Raw genomic sequence first — 22,888 nt, 5'->3', positions numbered from 1 at the left:
CATTCCAAAGATGGCGTCGTGATTGCGTTCATAGACTATAAAATATATATAGATTGCTTCTATTGTAGAAATATTCGTCGAGTAAAAAAGGATAGAGCTATTTGACAAATACATTTTTCTTTTCATTATTTGATACTTTTATGCCTTTCTATTTTTGACAAAAAGGAAAAATACATTTCTGTCTATATATATTATTATATTATTGTATTAAATTATATTTACATATTTCTTCGTCGACTGGAAAGAGAGACGTAACCCGACAAACGTCAAATATCGCTGTCTCTTTTCAACGCGTTGGCCACCACTCGACGAGCTATCTACATAAATTTGACGTCTATGGACGCGCTCGTTGGCGCTAGATGGTGTCACGTGTCGGGGATCACGTGATCGGCAGGACGCCCGAGTGCCCGCTCGGGTCGCCCTGAGTCGCCCAGAGGACAGCCATTTTGGTACGGTAATATGGCGTCGCCGCCGGAGATTAATATGGCGTCCTCGGACATAATAACCGAAGTGGAGATTCAACCGGACATCCAGGAGGTCGAGATAGAGGCGATACCGGTGGAGATACCGTGCGAGACCGTGGAGACGACGATCGAGGGCGAGGACGGGCAGCCGATGATAGCGTTGCAGCCGCTGCCGGAGCCGGGCCGCGAGGAAATCATACTGCAGACACAAGAGGAGATCGTCGGCGGGGACTCGCTGAGCGTGTACGACCAGATCCCAGTGCCGGAGAACGACATTTATGTCGAGTCGAGCCCCGGGCCGTCGCGAAAGGCCACAAAGAAGGCGCGCAAAAGCGGTGCCACGCGTTTTCGCGCGTCCGATCACGCGATCTTCGGCGAGATGGCTACAGAGACCAAGGCTAGAAAGTGGGAGCAGAAGCAGGTGCAGATCAAGACGCTCGAGGGCGAGTTCTCGGTAACCATGTGGGCGTCCGGGACGGACGACGGTGAGTACTCATATCCCATTTTCTGCATTTTCTATTTTTTTTTTTTTTCTTTCTTTCTTTCTCGTCACACATCCTGCTCCGAGTTCCTTACAAACGAGGAGTTGTCTCTTTTTCTTTCTCTTTCTCTCTCTCTCTCTTTCTCTGTCTGTCTCTGTCTCTCTTTCTCTCTCTCTCTCTCTCTCTCTCTTCTGATTGTTCGTGTTGTATTCACGGGCGGGTACGCACTTCCGGTGCGATGTTGAGATCGATACTGCGTCGCTCGCTGCTCGCGCGGGATAGTCGTGCGGAAAATCGGCGACCTGCAGGCGCGGATCCTCCGACCGGCTTGACAGATTCGCGTTGTTTGTTTTGATCGCCCGAACGCCATTACTCTCGCTACGGGGGCAGCCATATTTTGAAAATGGCCTCTTTTACGGCGACGGGCTATGTTCGCCGCCGAGCAATGGCGGAAGCGTGCGAGCGACGCCACCGGGGATACGTCGTCCGACGTTCCCGTCGATTAAAGTCCCGCGAGTGCCCGATCGCTTCGATTTCTTCTCGTCGTCGGAAGGAAGGAGGAGAGAGGAGCTGTGTTTTATTCGGAGAAAAAAATGTGCCGCAAATTTCGACAGTACGAAGCGCACGGAAACAAGTCCGGGCGAAGCACCAGAGCAACGCTTCGACGTCTGACGTCACGAGGGATCCATGCTGCACCGCGGCGTATATACCGGGTGGGCTAAAACTCGAAGCGCGTTGATATTGGTATAGTTTGAACAGACTAAAATGATAATTAATATCTTTGTTAATTTTTACTTCCTGTTTACGTTACTGTAAAGATAAAATCGTGTGTTGTTTCTTGGATAAAAAGTTTGAAGATAAATTATTGTGTCTTGTAATTTCGGACAAAAAGATCTGGGTATTATTGAAAACATGCTAATTAATATCTTTAATTTATATTCCCTGTTTACGTTATTGCAGAGATAAATTCGCGTGTTGTTTCTTGGATAAAAAGTTTGGAAATGAAATAAATTATCGTTTTGTAATTTCGGGAAAAAATCTGGGTATTATTAAAGAGATGTTAATTAACATCTTTGTTAATTTATATTCCTTGTTTACATTATTGTAAAGATGATTCGTGTGTTGTTTCTTGGAAATAAATTATTGTAATTTCGGAGAAAACAAAAAGATCTGGATGTTATTGAAGACACGGTAATATAATAACGGATGTCCCGTTAGGTTCAGCGCATGAATTCTTTTATCTTATCTTCTATTATACGTCGTATAATAGAAACAGGCACTTTTTTAAAGTTTGTATAATAAAAGATATCTAAGTCTATTATTCATGACGTCGAATTCGACAAGTTTGCTCCATTTTAATTTCTAAAAGATGAAAATTAATTTCAAACGTTACAAAGATACTTTTTTCCTACAAAATTTATCCTGCTTTCTTTCCTCTATATCAGAAAATAATTATCAAAGTATATACAAGTTGTCTCATAAGAAGTTGCTAAAACTAATCAGCTATCATTTTAAATGCACGTTAAAATCATTAGATTGACTATCTTTCATAAACGTTTATTAAAAAACTGATAAGAATATCTTTGATTGTCCGATGTAAATGAAACTACTAAATATCCTTTATTAAAAGATATCTTACTTTTCCTGCTTCCTAAATGTGTTTAAAAATGACAGTTAATTAGCAAATTTCCATGAAACACCCTGTATATAACTAAAGAAAAAATCGAATGGTAACAGAAAAATTCCTACAGTTTTCATTTCGAAATGTTTGTTATTGTTAAAAATAACGTTCTATTAATGTCCGACCTGTTCCAGATGAAGGTTCGAATCCAGAACCGGATCCGGATTTTACGGAGTACATGACAGGCAAGAGCAACGCCAAGTTCAACTCGAACAGCTCAGTATCGGACGGGATGCCGGGGCTGGATCTCTCGGATCCGAAACAGCTGGCCGAGTTCGCGCGACCCGGTCACAAGCTGAAGGTGCGCAAACCGCCGGTGATGGACGGTGTGGAGCGTACGATTGCCTGTCCACACAAAGGATGCACCAAGATGTTCCGGGACAATAGCGCGATGCGCAAGCATCTGCACACACACGGGCCGCGAGTGCACGTGTGCGCCGAGTGCGGGAAGGCATTCGTCGAAAGTTCTAAACTCAAACGACACCAATTGGTCCACACGGGCGAGAAACCGTTTCAGTGTACGTTCGAGGGATGCGGCAAAAGGTTCAGTCTCGATTTTAATCTACGCACCCACGTGAGAATTCACACCGGTGATCGGCCATACGTCTGTCCGTTTGACGGATGCAGTAAAAAGTTCGCGCAATCGACGAACCTCAAGTCGCACATACTAACTCACGCGAAAGCTAAGTAAGTCATCGCCTCATCCTACGAAACTTGACACGAGATAAAAAAAATGAAACGAGAGTGCTTGAAAATTTTCAGACAATTATTCCGAATGCGTGCTTGAGAAATATTAATTAGCTCTTTAGAATTAATAAGAATTCAAAATAAAATTAAAATTAATGTTTTTTTTTTCTTTCATGATATAAAAAAATTAACACGAAATAGGAAAACAAGAAACTTTATTGTCTAACGAAATGTTATCTTGTCAAATTGTTTCAGGTCACGAAACGCGATTGGAAGACAAGTACAACAAATTCAACTTACACAACCTCAGTATGTCCAAGTTGAGGTTGCAGATGTGGACAATCAACAGTTCATTGTCTACGCTGATTAGCCCCCTTAAATATTGATCTCGTGTATTCTTCGCTACTGAACACTACTACTGAAATATCGTAATCATTAATTATTAATCTAAACAGTGTAAATATTTTCACGATATGTGCAAGCGATGTCGTCTATTGCGGGTGACATAGGCAGCCAAGCAACTGCCCGAAGAGAATTAATTGAAGGTTTGATTAATGGAATAATACCTCCGTGCTTAGATACGAATTATTTGAAAAATATCTGGAGCACTATATATATATATATATGAAATCGCAAAAAAGAGGGCAAATAAAGCTAAGTTACATTATTAAAAAAAAAGAAAGAAAGAAAAAAAAAGAAAAATATATATATATATTATATATATAATGTACCTTCTAAGGTAACGCAAGCTAGACTGTGACGCGCACTGCTCAATCTCTTGTGAACAAGCGAAATCGAGTGCGCTCGCATAACACACCTAATACACATACACACATATACACAGACACTCGACTGTATATATCTATAAATATATATAAGTACAATTAAAATATTGTATACAGTATATTTTGGAGAAATTCAGATGAGAATAAACCACGAAGATGCATCTTTTTCCGTCGGACTCAATTGTACCATCTTAGTAATACTTACGACTTTTACACTGTATAATGCTAAAACTTGTTGATAAAAGTTATTAAAGAAGAAAAGTGAAAAGACATCACGCGTATATATAATGTGTATTTAAAAAAAACCGTAAATATCACGCAGTTTTTAACGAGTAAAAATTTGGTACTTTTTATCGACTAAATCGTATCGCGATGTTTCATATATATATAAAAAAAATGATGTACATGTGACACAAAAATAATACATGTAACAATGATATGTCAGTGCATATCCGTGATATTTGCGAAAACATTGTAATGGTATGCACGCACATCGATTTACCTAATGATTTTGATGATACTTGAACTATCGAGTAAGAAGCAATATATAATTATGAATAGGTTTAATATCGATTTAGAATAACGATTGTTTCGCGCATGCGAATCCTTCATTGATCATAATTTTCGCATATCATAATCTTTTATATACGCGACATTATACTTATTATCCAATAAGTATATGCTAATCTGCATATATTAAATTAGGCGAAATTTGGATAATTTATTTAAATCATGTAAAGTATATAGATTTTTTTTATATAAAGAAAAAAAACTTTATTTTGCAGCTATATAAATATATGATTCTTATAATAGTAATCTGTTAATATTTTCTTGTACAATCAAGTGTCTTTTTGTATAAAAGAAAAAAAAAGAAAGAAAAAATAATTGATTTTAAAATTATTTAGCATTTGATATATAAAACTATTCTGCCACAATAAACTATCATTTCTACTTATTTGTTCCTTTTGACATTTCATTATATATATTATAATCCTATATAATATATGATTTATATACTTCTGTCCCCTTTCTCTTTCTATTTTCTTTTGTATGATAAAAAAAACTACGTTTGAATGTATTACATTTATATGATCTATGTTTAATGAGTAATATTAAAGAGAAAACTGAAGTAAATGAAATAATTGCTTCAAAATGTGCCATGTAAGTGGATAAAAGATAAAAGATTCGGATAACTCTTTGACACAGGCGAAATGTAATTGTTACTTATTCTCTGGGAAAATATAATTTAGTAATGATGTGTGCGATTACAACAATGCTTTTCGCCAAAGATCACTCGTAATATATTCAATATGCACACACACACACACACACACATATATATATATATATATATATATATATATGTGTGTGTGTGTGTATATTTTTTATTAAATTTATAAATATATAACTCTGTGTATTGTTTTTCACGAGATATATTTAAGTTTTCGATAATTTATATATGAAAATATATAGCAAAACACGAAATATATATTTTATATATATATTTCTATACTTATATTTTATTTGTTTCTGTCATTATCGCACAAAGAGAACTGTATTCGTTAATTATTTCAGGATTACTTAACTAACAAGAAATTCATTACACAGCACTGAAGAATACTAATTCTAGTATGAAGATTACACATGTGTGTGTGTGTGTATATATATATATATATATATATATATATATGTATATATGTATATATATATATATATATATATATTAATAGGACAAATATTGTCCAGCACACACAAGAAGACAGTATCCAGTCTCTCAGTTAAATCAGGACATTAGTATATTCGGAATGAATATTCGTATAAACATAGTTCTCTACAATTAGTATCTTCCAGAACGACCATCCCTACCTTTGTCGTCTCGCTTTCGGCGTTCCTTGGATCTCGATCGTCTGTCGCGCGATCGCGATCTGCGCTTACGATCTCGGCCACGCGATCGCGATCGCGATCTGGATCGTCCCCTGCCGCTCTTCTTACGACTGTACAGATAGCGGCGCAGTTCGCGCGAGATAGGCTTCAAATGCATAAAGTTGCAAAATCCAGATCGTGTGCATTCTCTGAAAAAATGAAAGACAGACAATCAATTTTATTCTTTGTCACAAAAATTTGTATAAAAAAGTTTGCAAGTGTAGGATTTATATATATATATGTGTGTTACCCCATTTCATATTGGCGACAGCAAGCTTCTCTGAAATCTGTTACTGGTGAAAGTTCGGCGTAAACAGGTCTGCCACCAAACCAGCGATTATTCAAATCGTTTACAGCTCTTTCCGCATCTTCCTCTCGGCGGAACTTGATATAAACATTGCCTACTAAGTGATCACCAAGATTGTCACACACATTCATCTCTTCGATCTCGCCATACTTGTCTTCACACTCGACAAAAACGTCTTCGAAAAAATTATCATAATGTTCTTGCATTTCTTCATCCGATACATTTGCAACCACTGAAAAAATAGATTAAATAATTTCCTTATTCAATTTAAAGAAAGTTTAACACAATATAAGGTCATCTTATATAGAAATTGATAATACCAAATGGAGTTATATTTGTAGAATTGCAATTAACTTACAGTGGGAGCCATCCGCGCTCTTGGCAGAGTTTTGAGGATTTACATATAGGTTTTGAAGCAAACATGTCTGAAAAAATACAGTTTATTTAAATATTAACATTAAAGAGACATTCTTAAAAATTATTAAAAATATATCGCAAGTAAATAAAATTTGAAAGGGAGAAGTAAAAAATGAAAAATTATCACAATAACTGCTATATGTGTACAGGTTAGAATTGAATTAAAAGTCAGATAATATTAATTATTTATGATCTACACACCTGGCTGAAGGTGGGCTTGTTGTGAATACGCGAGCACCTGTCACCGTGACGACAGGCGCCGATTTTGAAGTAGAAAGAGCAATTTACTCTGAAAAAAGGAAAAAAAATAGGTTAGTAAAGTTTGTTCTCGCTTGTTTTTCTCTCTCACTCGCATACATCTGTAACTTGACTCAACACAATTTTCTTACTTGTCTTTCTCGGTTCCAAAGATCGACGCCAGATATTCCGCCATGACTTACGTCGCCTGGATGTTTTAAAATTTTAATAATTCCTTCCTCGAAATTATCAAAAGTTGCCGGCAGTTGAACACTTCAGATATACATCTACCCATCAAAATGGTGGCAACTAAATGTCCATAGATGACAAAACTACAAGATTATCCTCCAGTGGGGAAAGAAACGACCAATCCGAAAATTATTCATAAATGCTGGAAAACAACATGGCTGCTACCAATCGGAAAGCATGATAGTAAAGTTACTAGATTACCAAGTATCGCAATTAGAGGAAAAATAGCCGTCATTTTGACCTCCCATGTTAACAAATAATTATAAAACATAATATCTATTATAACTCAGTGCAGAGAGATAAAAGGGCGAATTTAAAACCTTTACAAATATGATTAGGTAATTTTTGAATATACTAATATTTCACGTAAACAAGTAAGACAGAGACAGCTATTTACTCCGGCGCGTGTGTAAACTTTCAAAAAACACGTGACGTATTCAAAAGTCGCAAAGTTACCGAGACAACAGAACTTGAACAACCCTCGTTTCACGAGAATCTCACGATTCTCACGCAATTAAACATGTTCAGTTATTTTCGTGAACATCGATTGGATTCTTGGGACCAAAAGTTACGCATCAATATAATTATTACGTTATTATTATTCCTATAGTCCATACGATTCTCCAGTTGAAAGTTTCTGCGAAAACTGTGACTTAAAGGAAGATTGACGAAGAAAGAAAACAAAACATACGAAAGGAGAGAAAAAAAGAAGGATCTTCCCCTCGAAGATGAAACGAATTCGGCGACAGGTTGTTGACGGTTATCAATTTAAACAGATTGATATTATCGGAGCAGAATCTACCAAATACCATCGCAAGATTATCTTCGAAGACATAGTTTCGTCATCCGTTGTCGACGTTATAGCGTCGGCGAGAAGCTGATGGTTTATTTGATAAAAATAATCACCGTTCTCAGCTCTAGCTGTTCCTCGCGGCACACGAGTAACACGTGCACGTGGCCGCCACGTGGTTGCCACGATCCATCATACGTATATAGCGAGTAATAGCAAATTGCCGGCGAGGTAGATAGCAGCTAAATGGCCCTTTGCAAAGAGAGCAAGCAAAAGAAACAGGAGCAGGCAACAGACACCCCGGCCGCTGGGAATGGCAGCATGACACTACCGAACAAGAGGAAAACAGTCGCGAAATCGGCAGATACGGCGGCGCCGAAAGAAGCTAAGACACGATCAAAGGCTAATTGTAAGACCATCGTGTCTTAGATTCTTTCGGCGCCGCCGTATCTGCCGATTTCGCGACTGTTTTCCTCTTGTTCGGTAGTGTCATGCTGCCATTCCCAACGGCCGGGTTGTCTGTTGCCTGCTCCTGTTTCTTTTGCTTGCTCTCTTTGCGAGGCTAAGGCGAAGCCAAGCAGTAAAAGGAAACCGAGAACGGCGTCGAGGAATAACCAAAGAAAACGAGTCGTCATAGGAAAGTTAATGAAGGCGTTGCTAAAGATAATGCATCGACGGCGAAAGGAGAAGTGAAGAAACAGCATACGCCGCGGAATGCCGAGGCAAAAGTTATTGCGGAGTCTAACGATAAGCCGGAAAAAAAGCTCCGGTATAGCTTTTGCGTCTGCATTCCGCGGTGTTTAGCTTCTGGAACAACTTTTACGTCGTCTACGACGGCAGCAAGCAGTACAGAGTTCAGAGTAAGCAGTACGAAATGGGATTCGTTCATTTCATATATATATATATATATATATATATATATATATATATATATATATATATATATCAATTAAATACATAAATTAAATATAATAAAACAAGCGAGAGAAAAGATATACATATATATTAGAAATGACAGAACAAAGAAATTGATGTATCGTTCGTTATAAATATTATTATATAATTTTATTATAAACGAGCCTTGTGTGCATCTTACAAATTCGATTTTCATCACGATAGAATAATAACAAATTACAGAGAGATAATCTTCTTTCTTTTCTCTCTCTCTCTCTCTCTCTCTCTCTCTTTCTCTTTTTTTAAATACAATATATATTTCATTATAAACGATTCTTTTTAGTCCCTAGTTCCAATGGTAAAAGGAAAATTGGAAAATCCTAAAAAATAACTTATTAATTACTTTACTTATAGTAGATATATACACATTTCAAACCGAGTATTTGTAAAAGAAATTAAAAGCTAGAATTGTACTTAAATATAAATCACTTTTTAAAATTTTTCCTTTTTGGAATTTATCAATATAGTTATAAGAGTTTTTTTTTTTTTTTTATACAATCTACATACATCAAAGATATGGTATGATACGAGTAAAAACGCCTATATTCGCGCTTCTATGTAACAATTTTAATGAGTGATATTTTGTGACACATGATATTTCGTATGATAAAAAACGATTATCAATGAATTGAATGTATCAACAATGTTGCGATAATGATTGACGATAATATTAGAGTCGAATCGTTTAGAATATTCTATCTTATGCGTATATAAATTATATAAAGAGGAAAATAAATCATTCAAAAAAATATATAAAAACAAAATTATATATTTTTGAAAAAAAGAAAATTTTTAATAAATTTCGCATTTATGTAATATAATACGTAAAACGCAAATGCACTGTTTAACTTTTTACAAGTTCCACATGATAAAAAGAAATTCTCCCCAAAAAAACACAATAATAATTATTCAGTTAACAAATTTATAAATTATTGACGAGAAAAAATCTGGACTTTTTAAAATATAAGTATTAAACTTCTATGAAGTTTATATATTATAATATAATTTGATTTGTGCAAAATAAATAATAAATATATATGTGTATGTAAATGATACATAGAGAAGTATTCCCACAAGAAGAATTCTTTATACACAATGTTGCATTACAAATCCAAAAAGAGTATAGTATTATGAGATCAGACTTCTTCTCGTTCTTGCAGTCTCAAAATGTTTACGTTGCACTTGCACTTACGTATTCGTGGGATATTTCAACTCTCGCTTCCAGTAAAAACATTGGTGATTAAATACTTTCCGAATACTTTCATGGTGCCTGTTGCATCACAGAAACAGAGATTGGAATAAAATTTGCTCAGTGTTTTTATGGTGGATGCCATGAGGCACTAAGAGAATGTATTTTCACACATAATAATCAGAAGGTATGAACTTATGACTAGCGTAAACTGGCTAAGATCGGAAAAACTGTTTGACAGTTCTGTTTCTTTTTTCCTTTTTTCTTTATAATTCGCGGACAGTTCCCCAACTTGTATGAGCTACTGTGCGATTATATATACCGTTTTATGTAATATGAGAAATAAATGCAAAAATATACATAAATTGTTTAGTACATTTTTGCGAAATTCGTTTGCTCAAGTTACGACGCATCATTTGCGTTTGGTCTCATATTACATCTCTCTATTCTATCATATTTTGGTACAGTGAAAACCATTCCTAAACTGATAAGAGGAACGGCGATAGATCAGCCACAAGAGGTTTTTCCATTGCGTTCCTTTGAAACTTTCTAAACATATTGTCACGATGAATTATACAATGTATAACTGTAAAATTAACGAATTAGTCACGAGACTTTCTATTTTTTAATTTCAAAGTGTACGAGTTAAATCCAAGTAATATACACGAGATAATTTCTTACGGAATTGAAAAATAGTCATGTTGAACAATCATGTTTTTCGGCAAATTGTTATACAATATCAATTCAAATACTTTGAATAAAATAAGACAATACAAATTATTTTTTTAAATACACATACAAGTCACGTCTTCTTATCTTCCACATTAAAACCGACAACAAAATTCATCTCAGACACTTTGGTTTATACTGTTTTGCGTATCTTGAAATATCGCTGAATGAGAACGCCAAGAAACGTACTCGATGGTAACCTATGTACATTTTGTCGATTATTCCATTTGATTCGCTGGAAAAATGAAAAAGAAGCGAATATTTCGAGACATAAATAAAACTAAACTCAGTAAAATACTTTTTTTCCTTTCGCCAAACATAAATTTCAGCGCGTTCAGCAATTCTCTCGTTACTAATATAATTTGTTGTTCTTTCAATAATCGTTTTATGTTATACCTAAATTTCAACATTTTCGCAATTTTTCTTTCTATTTATATCTCTTCTTTTATATTTTCTTTCTTTCGTTTATCGCATTTTGCAAATATATAGATATATATAATTTTAGCAATGCATTGATTCTACTAATTACTAAATAACACTAATTATATAATGGACATATCACATTAATTTCAATTTCTTTTAAAGATAATTCGTCTGTTGATGCTGCTGCTCTTCAAAGTATGTATTTGTTCGCCTCTCCCCTTCTCATTTTTCCCTCCCCATAAAAGCTTCTTATATAAATAAGAACGAATAATATTCGATTTTATCATCGGAACGAGGCTTGTTTCCTTTGTAAAATATTAAATAAAATATCATATATTTACACAAGCATTTCAAATGTGTACGATGCGATAAAGTAGAGATTAATGTATGACGCGATAATGATAGGTTACATATTGACGAAACATATGTAACTTTAGCAAGATAAGAACGACTTACATTTCACCAGTATGTATAATCTCAGCGAGCGACGCAAAAGAAATATCTAAGGAAAATTATTATGTGTTGTGATGTGTAAACATTTGTACTCCCAGCCAAACTTTGATTGTATTGGAGAAAATAAATCTTTTGTGTTACCAGACACTCCTAGTGCCACATCCTGAAAATATATTCAAAGTAAGATTTAAAAAATAAAAATAAATGTAATCAATTTATTCCAAAATAATAATTTATACAAAGAAATCAATTTAATAATAAAATAATTCATACAAATCGTACCTCAAAAAAAGACTGACGATCTTGTATTAACACCTCTTATTTCCACGGCGTCGATATTTCCGATTTTTCCTGCTAAGAAAACATTATAATATTAATTTTCTCTAAATATTTTTAAAAAATAATAATGTACAATATTTTTTAATAGTAATCTAGAAAAGTATCCACGTACCTGATCTTATTCGGAGATGGAACTGATGGGACATGTTCCGCGATAACAGGTAGCTCCGATATAAAGTTTTGAGACGGACGTAAAACACCTGCGGTGCGGGGCGACAATTTCCAAATTAATTTCTGCTTATGAGTTTTGTTTGTTTGCTCCTGAGCATTATATTTACTCAATATGATGCTCACTGCTTCTTGAGTGAAGCAGAAACTCTCTTCTGAAATCTAATAAAGCATAAAATGTGGTGAGAATCAATAAATAATTATTTGATGTGAGGCAAGAGTGTCGTTTCAAAAATGTTCTTGCTATCTTTTGTTCCTCACATTTTACCTCGCTTCAAGAACTTTTAGTCATAATTCTAATCTTAATAAAAAATAAAAACAAAAACTAATTTTTACCGTACAATTTATTTAGATATTTATATCTTTCATAGAGGAAAAGATAGCATTATATAATGGTTGCTTATTGCGTTCAAAATATCAGTAATCTTATATATATAAGAAATGAATAAGAAACTTAAAAAGAGAGAACTTAATATAGATACTTACATTGCATTTCTTTCGAAGTTCCGTAACAAATTGCATAAGTTCATCTCTTAGCCTCTGATATGGCGGGATAGGTGCTGCGTTGTGCGATAGACTATTGATAGTGACGTCCGTGTTCACGTTCAACAGTCGATTAACAGCGGCATCCAAGTAACTGCAAAGTAACGTCAGAGCCACCTCGGACGGTCTAAGGCTCGCACAATTGCCATCGCAAGCCACCATTTCCAGTCTGAGAATCAATTCGGATTCCTAAAACAAAATAAAAACAATAACTTTTAAATTTATTTTTTTATTATATAAAAATATTTATTTTTTGTTAGATTTTAATAAAGACTTATTTTTTTTATATAAAATTAGTAGACTTAATAATAATACGCCGAATTTTACTTAATGTTTAACATCTCGTAACGTTTGTTTTTTACCATCTAATAAATAATTAAAAGAATGATAATAACGACTTACGTTGGTGATACTGGCATACATGTCACCGAGATGCAATTGTCTCGCAACAGCGTGGAACATGTTGTTGAACAGCCGTAAAAAGGTCAGCGCAGTGATAGGTCGAGTACCGGGTGCCCGCTCCAACTTGTCCTGTATTAACTTCGACATACGCTTCAGATCGTCGGCAGTACATCTACACTGTGAGATCGAAACCACATGGTCGGCGTCGAGGGGTTGCATCTCTTGAACAGCGGCCGTGTAAAAGGCGGATACGCTGATGCAAGCCATGTATTTCTGTTTCGCCTTCATTTTCGTTAAAAAACAATCCATCAGATTGATCGCAATGAAGAATACATCCGATGACAAGTCGTACATCACTTTCAGGCATCTTAGTATGTAAGCGGATTTATCCCGAGCGGCAATACTTATCTCGTCCTGTAATATATACATAAGTATTCTTAATTAATTTAACTACTAATAATCTGAATAATTGTAATAAGATTTCTCTGTTAAACCTTAAAAATTTAGAGCATTGTATCAAAAAATTTTATAAAATTTCTCGTATTATATAAAATAATCATAATGACAGTTGACGTTTGTCGTACCAAGAATTTAGTTCTGTGCCAATATTGTTGAAGATAAAATTACTGTAATTACATATTTCCTTCGTCAATTGTCAGGTGTAAAGGCAACTCTTACCTGCAGTGTGAGAGGTAATTCTTCGAGATTCGGTTGAAATTTAACCTCCTGGACGAGGTTTAAGACTAGGTCCTCTTGCAGTTGTTCGAGGGTCGGGTTTGCATCCGGTACAGGCAAGCCTGATGTGTCCATTCCTGCGGTGTGTGACATCACAACAGCTAACTACACCGACGATCCGGTTAGGACACTTGGCTGCTAGTATAGCTAATGAGAAGAATCACACAAAACAAGAATGGCGCAGCTGGCTAGCCCTGTATCTGTAAAACACCATAAACAAAAATATCATCAATTTCATAAATATCGATCACAAATAAAAATATTTATATTTTGAAAAAAATATTATTCTCTACTCTACACGATGTAATATTCTATATGATTCGCAAATTTAACTTTAATGACCGATAGATTTTCTCTCACAAAAATAAAATACTCCAAGAGAGATAAAGCTATTTAAATTTTTTTTTATCGCATCTAATTCCCAACTTTTTTTATTATAAATTCCAAGAATGACAAAAATTCGATAACTCTAAATATTCTTGTTATTAATGCAAGTCATGGCGATTTTATATAAACACAGATCGTTTCACAATCACACCCACGTCACTAAAATATCCGCACGTCACGCGTGAACAAATTTATGATTGTGCGAGGTCGACCGAGCCTTTTTCTCTTTAAAGACTGTAGGTAAAAAAATCATCGCCGTAAGGTCGTAAGAAAATCGACTAATCACAATCAAAGATTTTTACTACATTTAAGAAGGTTTGAGACTGTGGTTGGGCAATTTGTTCCCGACCTTAGGACTAAAACTTTTTTACCTGTCGCTTTTAGTGTGGCTGGTCGTGTAGATGACATAAAAAAAATATTACGTGTCTCTTCGCACATACCGGCCCGATTGGAAAGAGAGAGTTTTAAGAATGCACTATCCTGATGAAGTACGTTCCTCGGCTTCTCTTTCACTCTCGCGATCATCTTCGGACACAACAACAATATGAGAGAATCGAATAAATATACGAAATGATCCAAGCAAGAAATCAGTTTCACGGTCAAAATTAAAGTACACTTTCAAAAGCGAGGACAAAGATTGCATTGTGAAATATATATCCAAAAAAGACTCCTATTTCAGAAGAATATATGATATCATATTTAAATCCGAGATTATATATATGTCTACTAATAAAGTCGAGGCTCGTGTAAACATTACTATTTAATAAAAATTTTTTTATAAAAATATTTCGATATAAACATCATCATCATTTTATTACAAATTTACATACATTACAATATTGTAATTTTTCTCTCAAATTTTAAATAAATTTGATAGAAATTTACACGCGCAAGATTAAATCGAGTAAGCACGTGAAAAATACATAGGCAATTGAATTTAATACATACATTAGTCGATATAAGATAAGAGATAATTTTCAAGTCAAAAGTTAAAGGCGATTCACTTCCAAATTAAGCAAAATTATCGGCAATTTTATGTGCTCTGACGTCATGGTAAAGATAGACGCTTTCTTCGTCGAGGAAACACGTGTTATCATTGAAAGTGTATTTGCGTCAAAATCATCGACCGTGGTTTCATGGTCACGCATTAATCGATTGCAAATCGAACGAGAGAGATAATGAAATAATTATTTTTTAAGGAATAAACATTCGTGCGAAAGATAAAAACAAAGTAGCAAGATTTAAACGATGTAAACAAGAGCGAAATGTCAAAAACAAATTTTAAAAATATTTTTTGTCAAATATAATAAGACTATTTAATACAAGCTACGTATCCGCATTTATTTCTTCTCTGATATCGCATTAATATGTGATAATTAAAAACGAAAGACAACAATGTTTTTAATTGGTTGAAATGAGAATGCTCTGAAGATCAAAGTCTTTAAATATATAAATTACACGATTAATATGACCTCTTGAGATCACTGTACACGAGGTGGATGGATCAAAGATTTGACTTCGAAATAAAAAAATAAAAGATAAAAATAATGCAATTTTCACTTTTTGTAGTGATTCTCTAAAAAATAGCAATCAACTAACCATTTTTTATACAAATCACGTAATCGTCCAATTAAGCATCAATTTATAATCAAATGCTAAGTATTGCCGGGTTAAACGCTGATTGTCTAATTAAGTGTTAATCAAAAGATTAAAACACACGAAATTTGGTCAGAATTCTTATACAAACAAATCAAAATTGTCGTTGGAGAATTATTACGATTATTTTCATTATTTCTTTTGAACGCATGATAATTCATTATTAGAGTAATTTATGCACTCGATATAACATAGTGCGATTTTATTCCAAGGTTCTATTATATGGGACGCACGAATATGCAACAAGGTTCCAGCAATATATTCTGATGCAATGTCGGACGAGTTTCTCTCACAAAAATGTATGTCACAAATGCGTCCTCAGTTTTCGTGATAACATCTCGACTATAAAAAAAGAAATATTATAATAAATGATAATGAAAACCAAGACACAGTAATATATTTTCATGAAAAATAAGAGTCTGAAATTATAATTTAAAAAATAAGGAATAACATATATACATCTCATAAATCGATAAAATATAAGTATATTGATATGTGCAATTAACTTATGTTTCATTAATTATCTCTCTTCCATCCGTTTGTCGCGAAATATAATAAATATATTGAATAATCTACATTTTTTAATAACATAATTTAAATTTTTAATAATATAAATTTTTAATATTTTTACATAATATAATAAATAATAATAAATACATTAAATATTTTAAATTTTTATATTGGACAATGTCTTCAGAACTATCTTATTTTAGAATATTATCGCAATTTATCGATCGATGCTCTTGTCGCGGGAAGAATGAAAGACTCGAACATTCTCGATATTCGAAGATTCCTTCGACGAGAATAAACGCGAATACGAAAATATCGAAAGGAGGAGCTAGCTGAAAAAAATTATTATCGCTCAATTATCGCGCTGCAAAGTTCATTAAACTAGTGCGACATTTAATTGACGTTAAATTAAATCATCGAGGTCATATAAAGATATACAAAGTGACCGATAATGCGAGCAGAAGTAATTTTTCTTATTACAAAAGCACACGTGTCAAATATATTTCGGAGGGAGCAAACAAAGATTATTGTTAAAAGTATCATTAATTAATGTTCGTAAAAAAAAAAATTGCAATTTTTTTTCTCAAGCTGATGTATTAGAATGCACATCATATCTATCTCTTGCGATCAAGCAATTTAGAAAAGATCTTACATGTTACTTTGCCTGAGATAATAAACTATATAATGCAGAGTATCTTTCCCACGTAAAACAAAATAATGAGATCCAAGACTGCACAATTAAACGGTAATTAAATCTCGACGGAAACTCAGCGTGTAATAATCTCGCGATTTATTCCCAACAAAGTACAAAAATGCATACGATTACTTACGCTACTTTGCTTACGTAAATGCAGACGAGAGTCAGAGAAAACAGTCGTACATCACAAAGACGTATGTATCTACCGTCTCGTTGAACAAAGAACGCGCACACATATTATAAGACACGATAAGAGCGACTGATGCAACTACTCGTCGAGAGCTGTCAAACTCGCGGGTTAACTTTCGTCGATGCACTTTCGCGCACGTCCGTGACCGACGAGAAAGAAAATATACATGCGTTTCTAGAGACCTTTATAATCTCAAGAATTACATTTAACATTTCTTTTTCTCCTCGCGAAAAATGTCTTCAATTTTTTAAATCTCGCAATAACGTTGAAGACTTACACATTTGGCGGGAAAATTATGTCGCGGAGTATATATGCATGTGTGTGTGTATGTGTGTGTATATATATATATATATGCACTATGCACTTGCGTTACGCATATGTATGTTCTACAAAAATAGTAAATCTAACGAGTTTTTCGCGAGAAGCGCACGTATAAAGGCACCATCGCGAGTAACAAAGGAACGCGAGCACGCGAGGCGCCTATCTTGCGCGTAGGAGTCAGACTGACACAAGACCGACTGATCCGAGCTAATGTCACATGCGTCGTGCGAGTAACGGCCGGAGCGCCGGAAACGGCCGAGCGTCTGCCGAAAAGGCCCGAACGAGAAATCCGCCGCGTACAAACAGCTCGTGTTTTCACGCGAGACTGTTGAAGCTTTATCCTTTTCGCGCCGTTAAAACTCGCTTCTAGAGTAGCTTGCAGAAAGCGAATGCATGGTTATCTGCCGGAGGGATAATTGAACGCGTACAAGAGTGGAAATAAAATGAAATAGATTATAATTAATACGCATCACTGGAGTACACACGTTACTTGCCGGAACGTCAATCGTGACTGTTTAATCGTAAACTAAAATTAATTAAGACAATGAACTCTAGTGTTGAATTTAAATATAATATTACCGCGGACTATTCATCGTTAGACGAGGCTCTAGCTTCACACTCGGCTTCGAAAATATTTCTTTATCTACTCCGAACAAACGTGAATCATTCACGAAATATGTCAGTCTGCAGCTTGTAATTCGGCTAAAAGGTAGCATGGAGGAAAAAACGTTAATATTTAAAGCTCATAATTCTTTCAAAAGAATGAAACTACCATCCAGAATATTCCGGAATTTATACGATACCTTAAAAAAAAAGATGTTGCAATTTTGTACAAAAAAAAAAATAATAAAAAAAAGCAAATTTGACAAATAAATATATTAGAATCGTATTTTTTAAATAAAATATATAAAAAAATTGTAAAAAATATTTTATATTAAATAGAAAATATTATAAAATTGCACGTTTTTTTTACATTTCATATAATATTACTAAAAAATTTAATATGCAATTTGATATGGATGTAAAATATAATTTTGCTAAATAATATTTTTAGATTAATTTAATTTCTATAAGTAACACAATAAAAGTGTCAATTTTGTATATTATTATAATATGCACAGAATTTTCACACATCAAATAAAGCATTTCGCATCACAGAAGGTTAAAGGTTACGTCATCACTGTGTATACATTGTGGGAGTTCAACGCACTCGGATTCAGCGCAGGATAGACGTAAATGTTTATCGATCTTCTTACGTTATACACATATGTTACAAGATATATGTTGTCAAATATCGACAGAGCAAATGTATAAATTACATATAAAATATATAAAAAGAATTATATAATATAATATATAATAAAGAAATTGAATAACAAGATATAAATAGTAATTTCAAAGAAATAGTAAAATAAAATATAACAATAAAAGTTCTTATATAGAATCATTAACAACACGAGTATTAATCATCACGAAAATTTATTGTAAAGTCATCGCGTTCATTTTTACTCATTAATTATAATAGTTCGTGACCTTTGCATGAGCGTAATTTACTCCTTTAAAAATAGATAAATGTCATGAAAGGGGAAGATTAATTAATCTTAAATTTAAATAATTATAATTAATCGTAAATATCCAACAAAGACTATTTTTCGTTAATTGTCACGCTTGTTATCATTCTCTATCTAAACATACGAAAATTAATGTCAATAACGGCGCGACAGGAAAAAAAAAACAAGTTTATCACAACGTCACAACCTCGAACGATATTTTAAACACTATCGTCATGTATGCATTTGTCTCCCCTTTCATTTCTTCCTCTCTAGTAACTCGTAAATTGCACCTTGACAATTATAATAAAATGCATATCATTGATAAAACTGTAACACCATATCTACAGGATACAAAAGCGAGACTCACATTCTCCAATATTTGATACGAAAATAAAAAATTTAATTCTTCCCAAATTCTAAAAAGTTGATCTAAAAAACAATTGGCGAAAAAAAAAGAAAATCTATTCAAATATAGCTAAAAAAAGGTCGTGTGTACTCGGGAAATATTTGAAAATTATGAAAAATTTATTTTAGATCTTCTCTTTTTTTCCTTCTTTTATTGACAATTTTTTATTTTTAGTCTAAAAAAATATAGCTTGTTGTTTCATGGTATTTATAGCCTTGTTTCGTGGCGTTGTTGCTGTTCTCTCTCGATTCAAGTTGAATATATTTTTTCAGTTCTCACAATAGCTGCATTAATTTCATTCATTGCATTTCGTTAGATCGCAGAAAGAGATTAAAGTTTATCGAGAAAAAGAGATAAAATGCAGGTAAATCTCTCCGTGATAGTTTCACTACAGCAAAATGTCAGATTTATTTGAATAATTATTTCGATTGTAGAAAGTATTCGCGACAACCAAGCCAAGTCTCTACAATGACCTGCATCTATGTAGCCTCATTTATTCATAAATATTTATGCAAGCGAATATCTAATCGAGCAAACAGTAAATGAATTTCATTTGAAACGTTTCTCTGTCTCCATCAAACATGACCTTTTAACCAAAACAAATTTTTTTAACAGATTCGAACGAGAGACAATTTTTTATAACATAACCCCATCACTGCACAAAAATAAATGACTGTAGCTAAAATGATGTTCGATTAAAAAATCAAAGATAATTTCCGAATAAGATACTTTAATATTTTGGTTAAACTTTTTCATGTTCGGAAGTCAACGAGTGTATATTTAGATGATAGAGAGAAAAGAAAGGGAAGACAGAGGCTAGAAAAAAACTCGAAAATATACGTAAACGACCGCGAACCGTTCGAGGGATTGATTCTTTGTCATTGTTGATAAATTCGAGAACGAAACGCGTCTAAATTGATGACAAAAAGATCACTCACCCGGATGCGTCCGAAACGTCTTCACGTCAACGGATCATCCGATTTTGGCCTGCGTCTTATTTCTCGGTCCAGAAGGATAAACAGAAACTGGTCAGAGATACCTGCACAAACTGACTGGAGTTGACGGTTGGTCGAACGATAAGAAATCTCCTCTTCACCCTCCTCCGGCCCCTCTTTTATTGCGTCGCCGATTCAGCTGATTGTTGTGCGATCAGCGCGCCACCTCGGACGAGTAATGAAAGCTTCGTGCGCTGGCGGGAATTTCAAACTTCAACTTGAAAAAAAACTTTACAAGCTCGTGTATTAATTTTACATTGTTCGTAGAAATGTTTTATATAACAGTTAATGATATTTATACTCTGTATACTCACGATTTTTTAGACAATCACAAACTTCATTCTTATTATATATTATTTAAATTTATTGTTATTTAAAATATATAATTATATATATATATATATATATATATATATATATATATATATATATATATATATATTATATATATATATATATAATTATATATTTTAAATAACAATAAATTTATATATATATATATATATATATATATATATATATATATATATATATATATATATATAATTATAATATAAATTTAAAAAATCATAAATTAAAAAAATTACATAAAAATTGCAACTATCTTGTGTACGAAAATATGATTTATTTCATTAATAAATACGATAATTTATTTTTCATCATTGGTTATTATATAATAAATATTCTTGTCTGCAACTCTCATGAAAATATTACAAATTTTCCTGTTGCTTTGGACAATGCAATGACATTTCGTCTTTTATTTCTCGGCCAATTGCATCAACAATCTTGACTGACTAACTGTAATTAAAGCTATATTTAACCTTGACTACAATAAAAAAACTAGTGTACACAAATACTTTGTTACATAAATATGATCTTAATTATAAATATTCTCTATATAAGCTGGAGAGGCAAAATTAAATCAAATGGACTTGAAAAAAATTGATTAATGATGCAAGTGTCCGTATTTTCTTACACTTCGACACATCATTTTTTAAATATTCTCATAAATTTTTACGAAAATTGATCCGATTCTTGTGATTCTTTATCTCTTTCCTCCTCCAGCTGTTTTACGGCTCTTTCTAAAGCAAACAAATGTTCGTCCTGTACACCTGGAGCTATCGCACGCATCGCGGATGCCAGTTTGTAGAGATATTCCGTGTTAGAGCCGCTGATACCTCGCGAAACAAGTATGTGATTCGCAATAATATCTATATTTTCCGTACCAGCATAATTTGGATTATCTTCTTCGCCTATGTAGATGGTGAGGTAGAATGGTGCTTCATCCGAAGCAATAGACAGAGACGCTGTCGAAATACTCGTGAGATCATTCGAAAAGACATTGGCATTCGAGGTGCTTTGGACAGACTTGGAGAAATCGCAGGGATAAAAAAGGACGGTTTTCTTCTTGTAACCTCCCTTCTCTCGAAAATCCAAATGATTGACCACATTTTCTATGTTCTCGGTGGATATCTTGTACGCCAGTCCCCATACCTCATCGTTGGGATCAGTAGAGGCGAGCAGGGTTACTACACGTCCAGGCTAAAATAAACAAAAGAGATTATATATATATATATATATATATAATATTTAAAAACAATAATAATAATTTAAATTCATAAATATAATTCTTTTAAATAGAATAATTATAAATAATTATTATAAATTGTGGATATAATTGAAAAATCAAACTGCGAATGTTTGAAATGTCAAGATCGTCTCTTGAGATTTTTTCCGGGGGGGGGGAAGGAGACTCACGCTATTATTTTAAATAAAATAATTATAAATAAATATAAATTGGATTAGTAATTAAAATAAAATCAAACTGCGAATGTTTGAAATGTCAAGATCGCCTCTTGAGATTTTTTCTCCAGGAAGGAGGAAACTCACCCTGTTAGGCACTCCTCGATGATCGGTACTTTTCTGATAGAAACGTCTAACGTATCCCTTGATGTGGCCGACGAGCTTCTTCTCGTACGGGAAGTCCGCTTTCCATATCAGGGAACCATAACCAAACACCCACATGCTCGCTTGCTTGTCACGTCCGCGAGGAGGGACCTTTCTCGTTGACAGAAATAAGAAGGATTACGTCGCGCGCCAGTGCAGACTCCGTCTGACGTTTCGGATGACAGGATCGTCTTTTAATGTCGCAGCATAATTCGCTGAACAATCCACCTGGAAGTTATACCCCATGTTATCACGCCTGACGCGTGTCG

At 33.8% G+C, this 22,888-nt stretch overlaps 4 protein-coding genes across 9 annotated transcripts; 1 reads left to right on the top strand and 3 right to left on the bottom strand.

Annotated features, from left to right (window-relative positions):
- The first annotated feature begins 459 nt into the window (after positions 1 to 459).
- LOC140673383 (polycomb protein PHO) lies at positions 460 to 3,992 on the top strand. Of its 2 annotated transcripts, none has more exons than XM_072906335.1 (3): positions 460 to 949; positions 2,762 to 3,314; positions 3,570 to 3,992. In XM_072906335.1, exons 1-3 carry the CDS (start codon positions 460 to 462, stop codon positions 3,682 to 3,684), a joined length of 1,158 nt encoding a protein of 385 aa, XP_072762436.1. In that variant the 3' UTR covers positions 3,685 to 3,992. The 2 variants fall into 2 exon arrangements, with proteins under 2 accessions (XP_072762436.1, XP_072762437.1); XM_072906336.1 differs by lacking the exon at positions 460 to 949 and adding an exon at positions 1,350 to 1,659.
- U2af38 (U2 small nuclear riboprotein auxiliary factor 38) lies at positions 3,513 to 7,303 on the bottom strand. The gene is made up of 5 exons (XM_072906349.1): positions 7,136 to 7,303; positions 6,948 to 7,035; positions 6,688 to 6,754; positions 6,273 to 6,561; positions 3,513 to 6,171 (listed from the first exon to the last, which is right to left on the bottom strand). Exons 1-5 carry the CDS (start codon positions 7,177 to 7,179, stop codon positions 5,937 to 5,939), a joined length of 723 nt encoding a protein of 240 aa, XP_072762450.1. The 5' UTR covers positions 7,180 to 7,303; the 3' UTR covers positions 3,513 to 5,936.
- A 1,884-nt stretch (positions 7,304 to 9,187) lies between these two features.
- On the bottom strand, positions 9,188 to 20,829 carry Cycg (cyclin G). Of its 5 annotated transcripts, none has more exons than XR_012048052.1 (8): positions 20,616 to 20,825; positions 13,901 to 14,157; positions 13,223 to 13,636; positions 12,764 to 13,009; positions 12,222 to 12,439; positions 12,053 to 12,124; positions 11,774 to 11,933; positions 9,188 to 11,622 (listed from the first exon to the last, which is right to left on the bottom strand). XR_012048052.1 is itself a non-coding variant. In XM_072906346.1 (7 exons), the coding sequence occupies exons 2-6, from the start codon at positions 14,048 to 14,050 to the stop codon at positions 12,079 to 12,081; spliced, it is 1,071 nt and encodes a 356-aa protein (XP_072762447.1). In that variant the 5' UTR covers positions 14,051 to 14,157; positions 20,616 to 20,829; the 3' UTR covers positions 9,188 to 11,933; positions 12,053 to 12,078. The 5 variants fall into 5 exon arrangements, 3 of the variants coding, with proteins under 3 accessions (XP_072762447.1, XP_072762445.1, XP_072762446.1); XR_012048053.1 differs by having other exon boundaries at positions 9,188 to 11,129; XM_072906346.1 differs by having other exon boundaries at positions 9,188 to 11,933; positions 12,053 to 12,121; positions 20,616 to 20,829.
- Positions 20,830 to 21,275: 446 nt separating this feature from the next.
- Positions 21,276 to 22,697, bottom strand: LOC140673389 (putative glutathione-specific gamma-glutamylcyclotransferase 2). Its single transcript, XM_072906351.1, has 2 exons — positions 22,563 to 22,697; positions 21,276 to 22,214 (listed from the first exon to the last, which is right to left on the bottom strand). Exons 1-2 carry the CDS (start codon positions 22,695 to 22,697, stop codon positions 21,687 to 21,689), a joined length of 663 nt encoding a protein of 220 aa, XP_072762452.1. The 3' UTR covers positions 21,276 to 21,686.
- Between the last annotated feature and the right edge of the window lie 191 nt (positions 22,698 to 22,888).

This window comes from Anoplolepis gracilipes, chromosome 14 (genome assembly GCF_047496725.1).
Source record: "Anoplolepis gracilipes chromosome 14, ASM4749672v1, whole genome shotgun sequence".
NCBI lineage: Eukaryota > Metazoa > Arthropoda > Insecta > Hymenoptera > Formicidae > Anoplolepis > Anoplolepis gracilipes.
Note: the sequence above shows the minus strand (reverse complement) of the source record. Positions and strands in the feature narration are given on the sequence as shown.

What these genes read in the sequence shown, in the direction of transcription:
- LOC140673389 (XM_072906351.1), bottom strand. Translation starts at nt 22,697, where the DNA reads ATGTGGGTGTTTGGTTATGGTTCCCTGATATGGAAAGCGGACTTCCCG. An exon ending in ATCGAGGAGTGCCTAACAGG is followed by an intron (nt 22,215 to 22,562) that starts GTGAGTTTCCTC and finishes TGTTTATTTTAG; the next exon opens with CCTGGACGTGTAGTAACCCT.
- Cycg (XM_072906344.1), bottom strand. Translation starts at nt 14,050, where the DNA reads ATGTCACACACCGCAGGAATGGACACATCAGGCTTGCCTGTACCGGAT. An exon ending in AACTTCGAAAGAAATGCAAT is followed by an intron (nt 12,440 to 12,763) that starts GTAAGTATCTAT and finishes ATGCTTTATTAG; the next exon opens with ATTTCAGAAGAGAGTTTCTG. An exon ending in CCATCTCCGAATAAGATCAG is followed by an intron (nt 12,125 to 12,221) that starts GTACGTGGATAC and finishes ATGTTTTCTTAG; the next exon opens with CAGGAAAAATCGGAAATATC.
- LOC140673383 (XM_072906335.1), top strand. Translation starts at nt 460, where the DNA reads ATGGCGTCGCCGCCGGAGATTAATATGGCGTCCTCGGACATAATAACC. An exon ending in GGCGTCCGGGACGGACGACG is followed by an intron (nt 950 to 2,761) that starts GTGAGTACTCAT and finishes GACCTGTTCCAG; the next exon opens with ATGAAGGTTCGAATCCAGAA. An exon ending in CTAACTCACGCGAAAGCTAA is followed by an intron (nt 3,315 to 3,569) that starts GTAAGTCATCGC and finishes AAATTGTTTCAG; the next exon opens with GTCACGAAACGCGATTGGAA.
- U2af38 (XM_072906349.1), bottom strand. Translation starts at nt 7,179, where the DNA reads ATGGCGGAATATCTGGCGTCGATCTTTGGAACCGAGAAAGACAA. An exon ending in ACAAGCCCACCTTCAGCCAG is followed by an intron (nt 6,755 to 6,947) that starts GTGTGTAGATCA and finishes GTATTTTTTCAG; the next exon opens with ACATGTTTGCTTCAAAACCT. An exon ending in TGTCGCCAATATGAAATGGG is followed by an intron (nt 6,172 to 6,272) that starts GTAACACACATA and finishes TCATTTTTTCAG; the next exon opens with AGAATGCACACGATCTGGAT.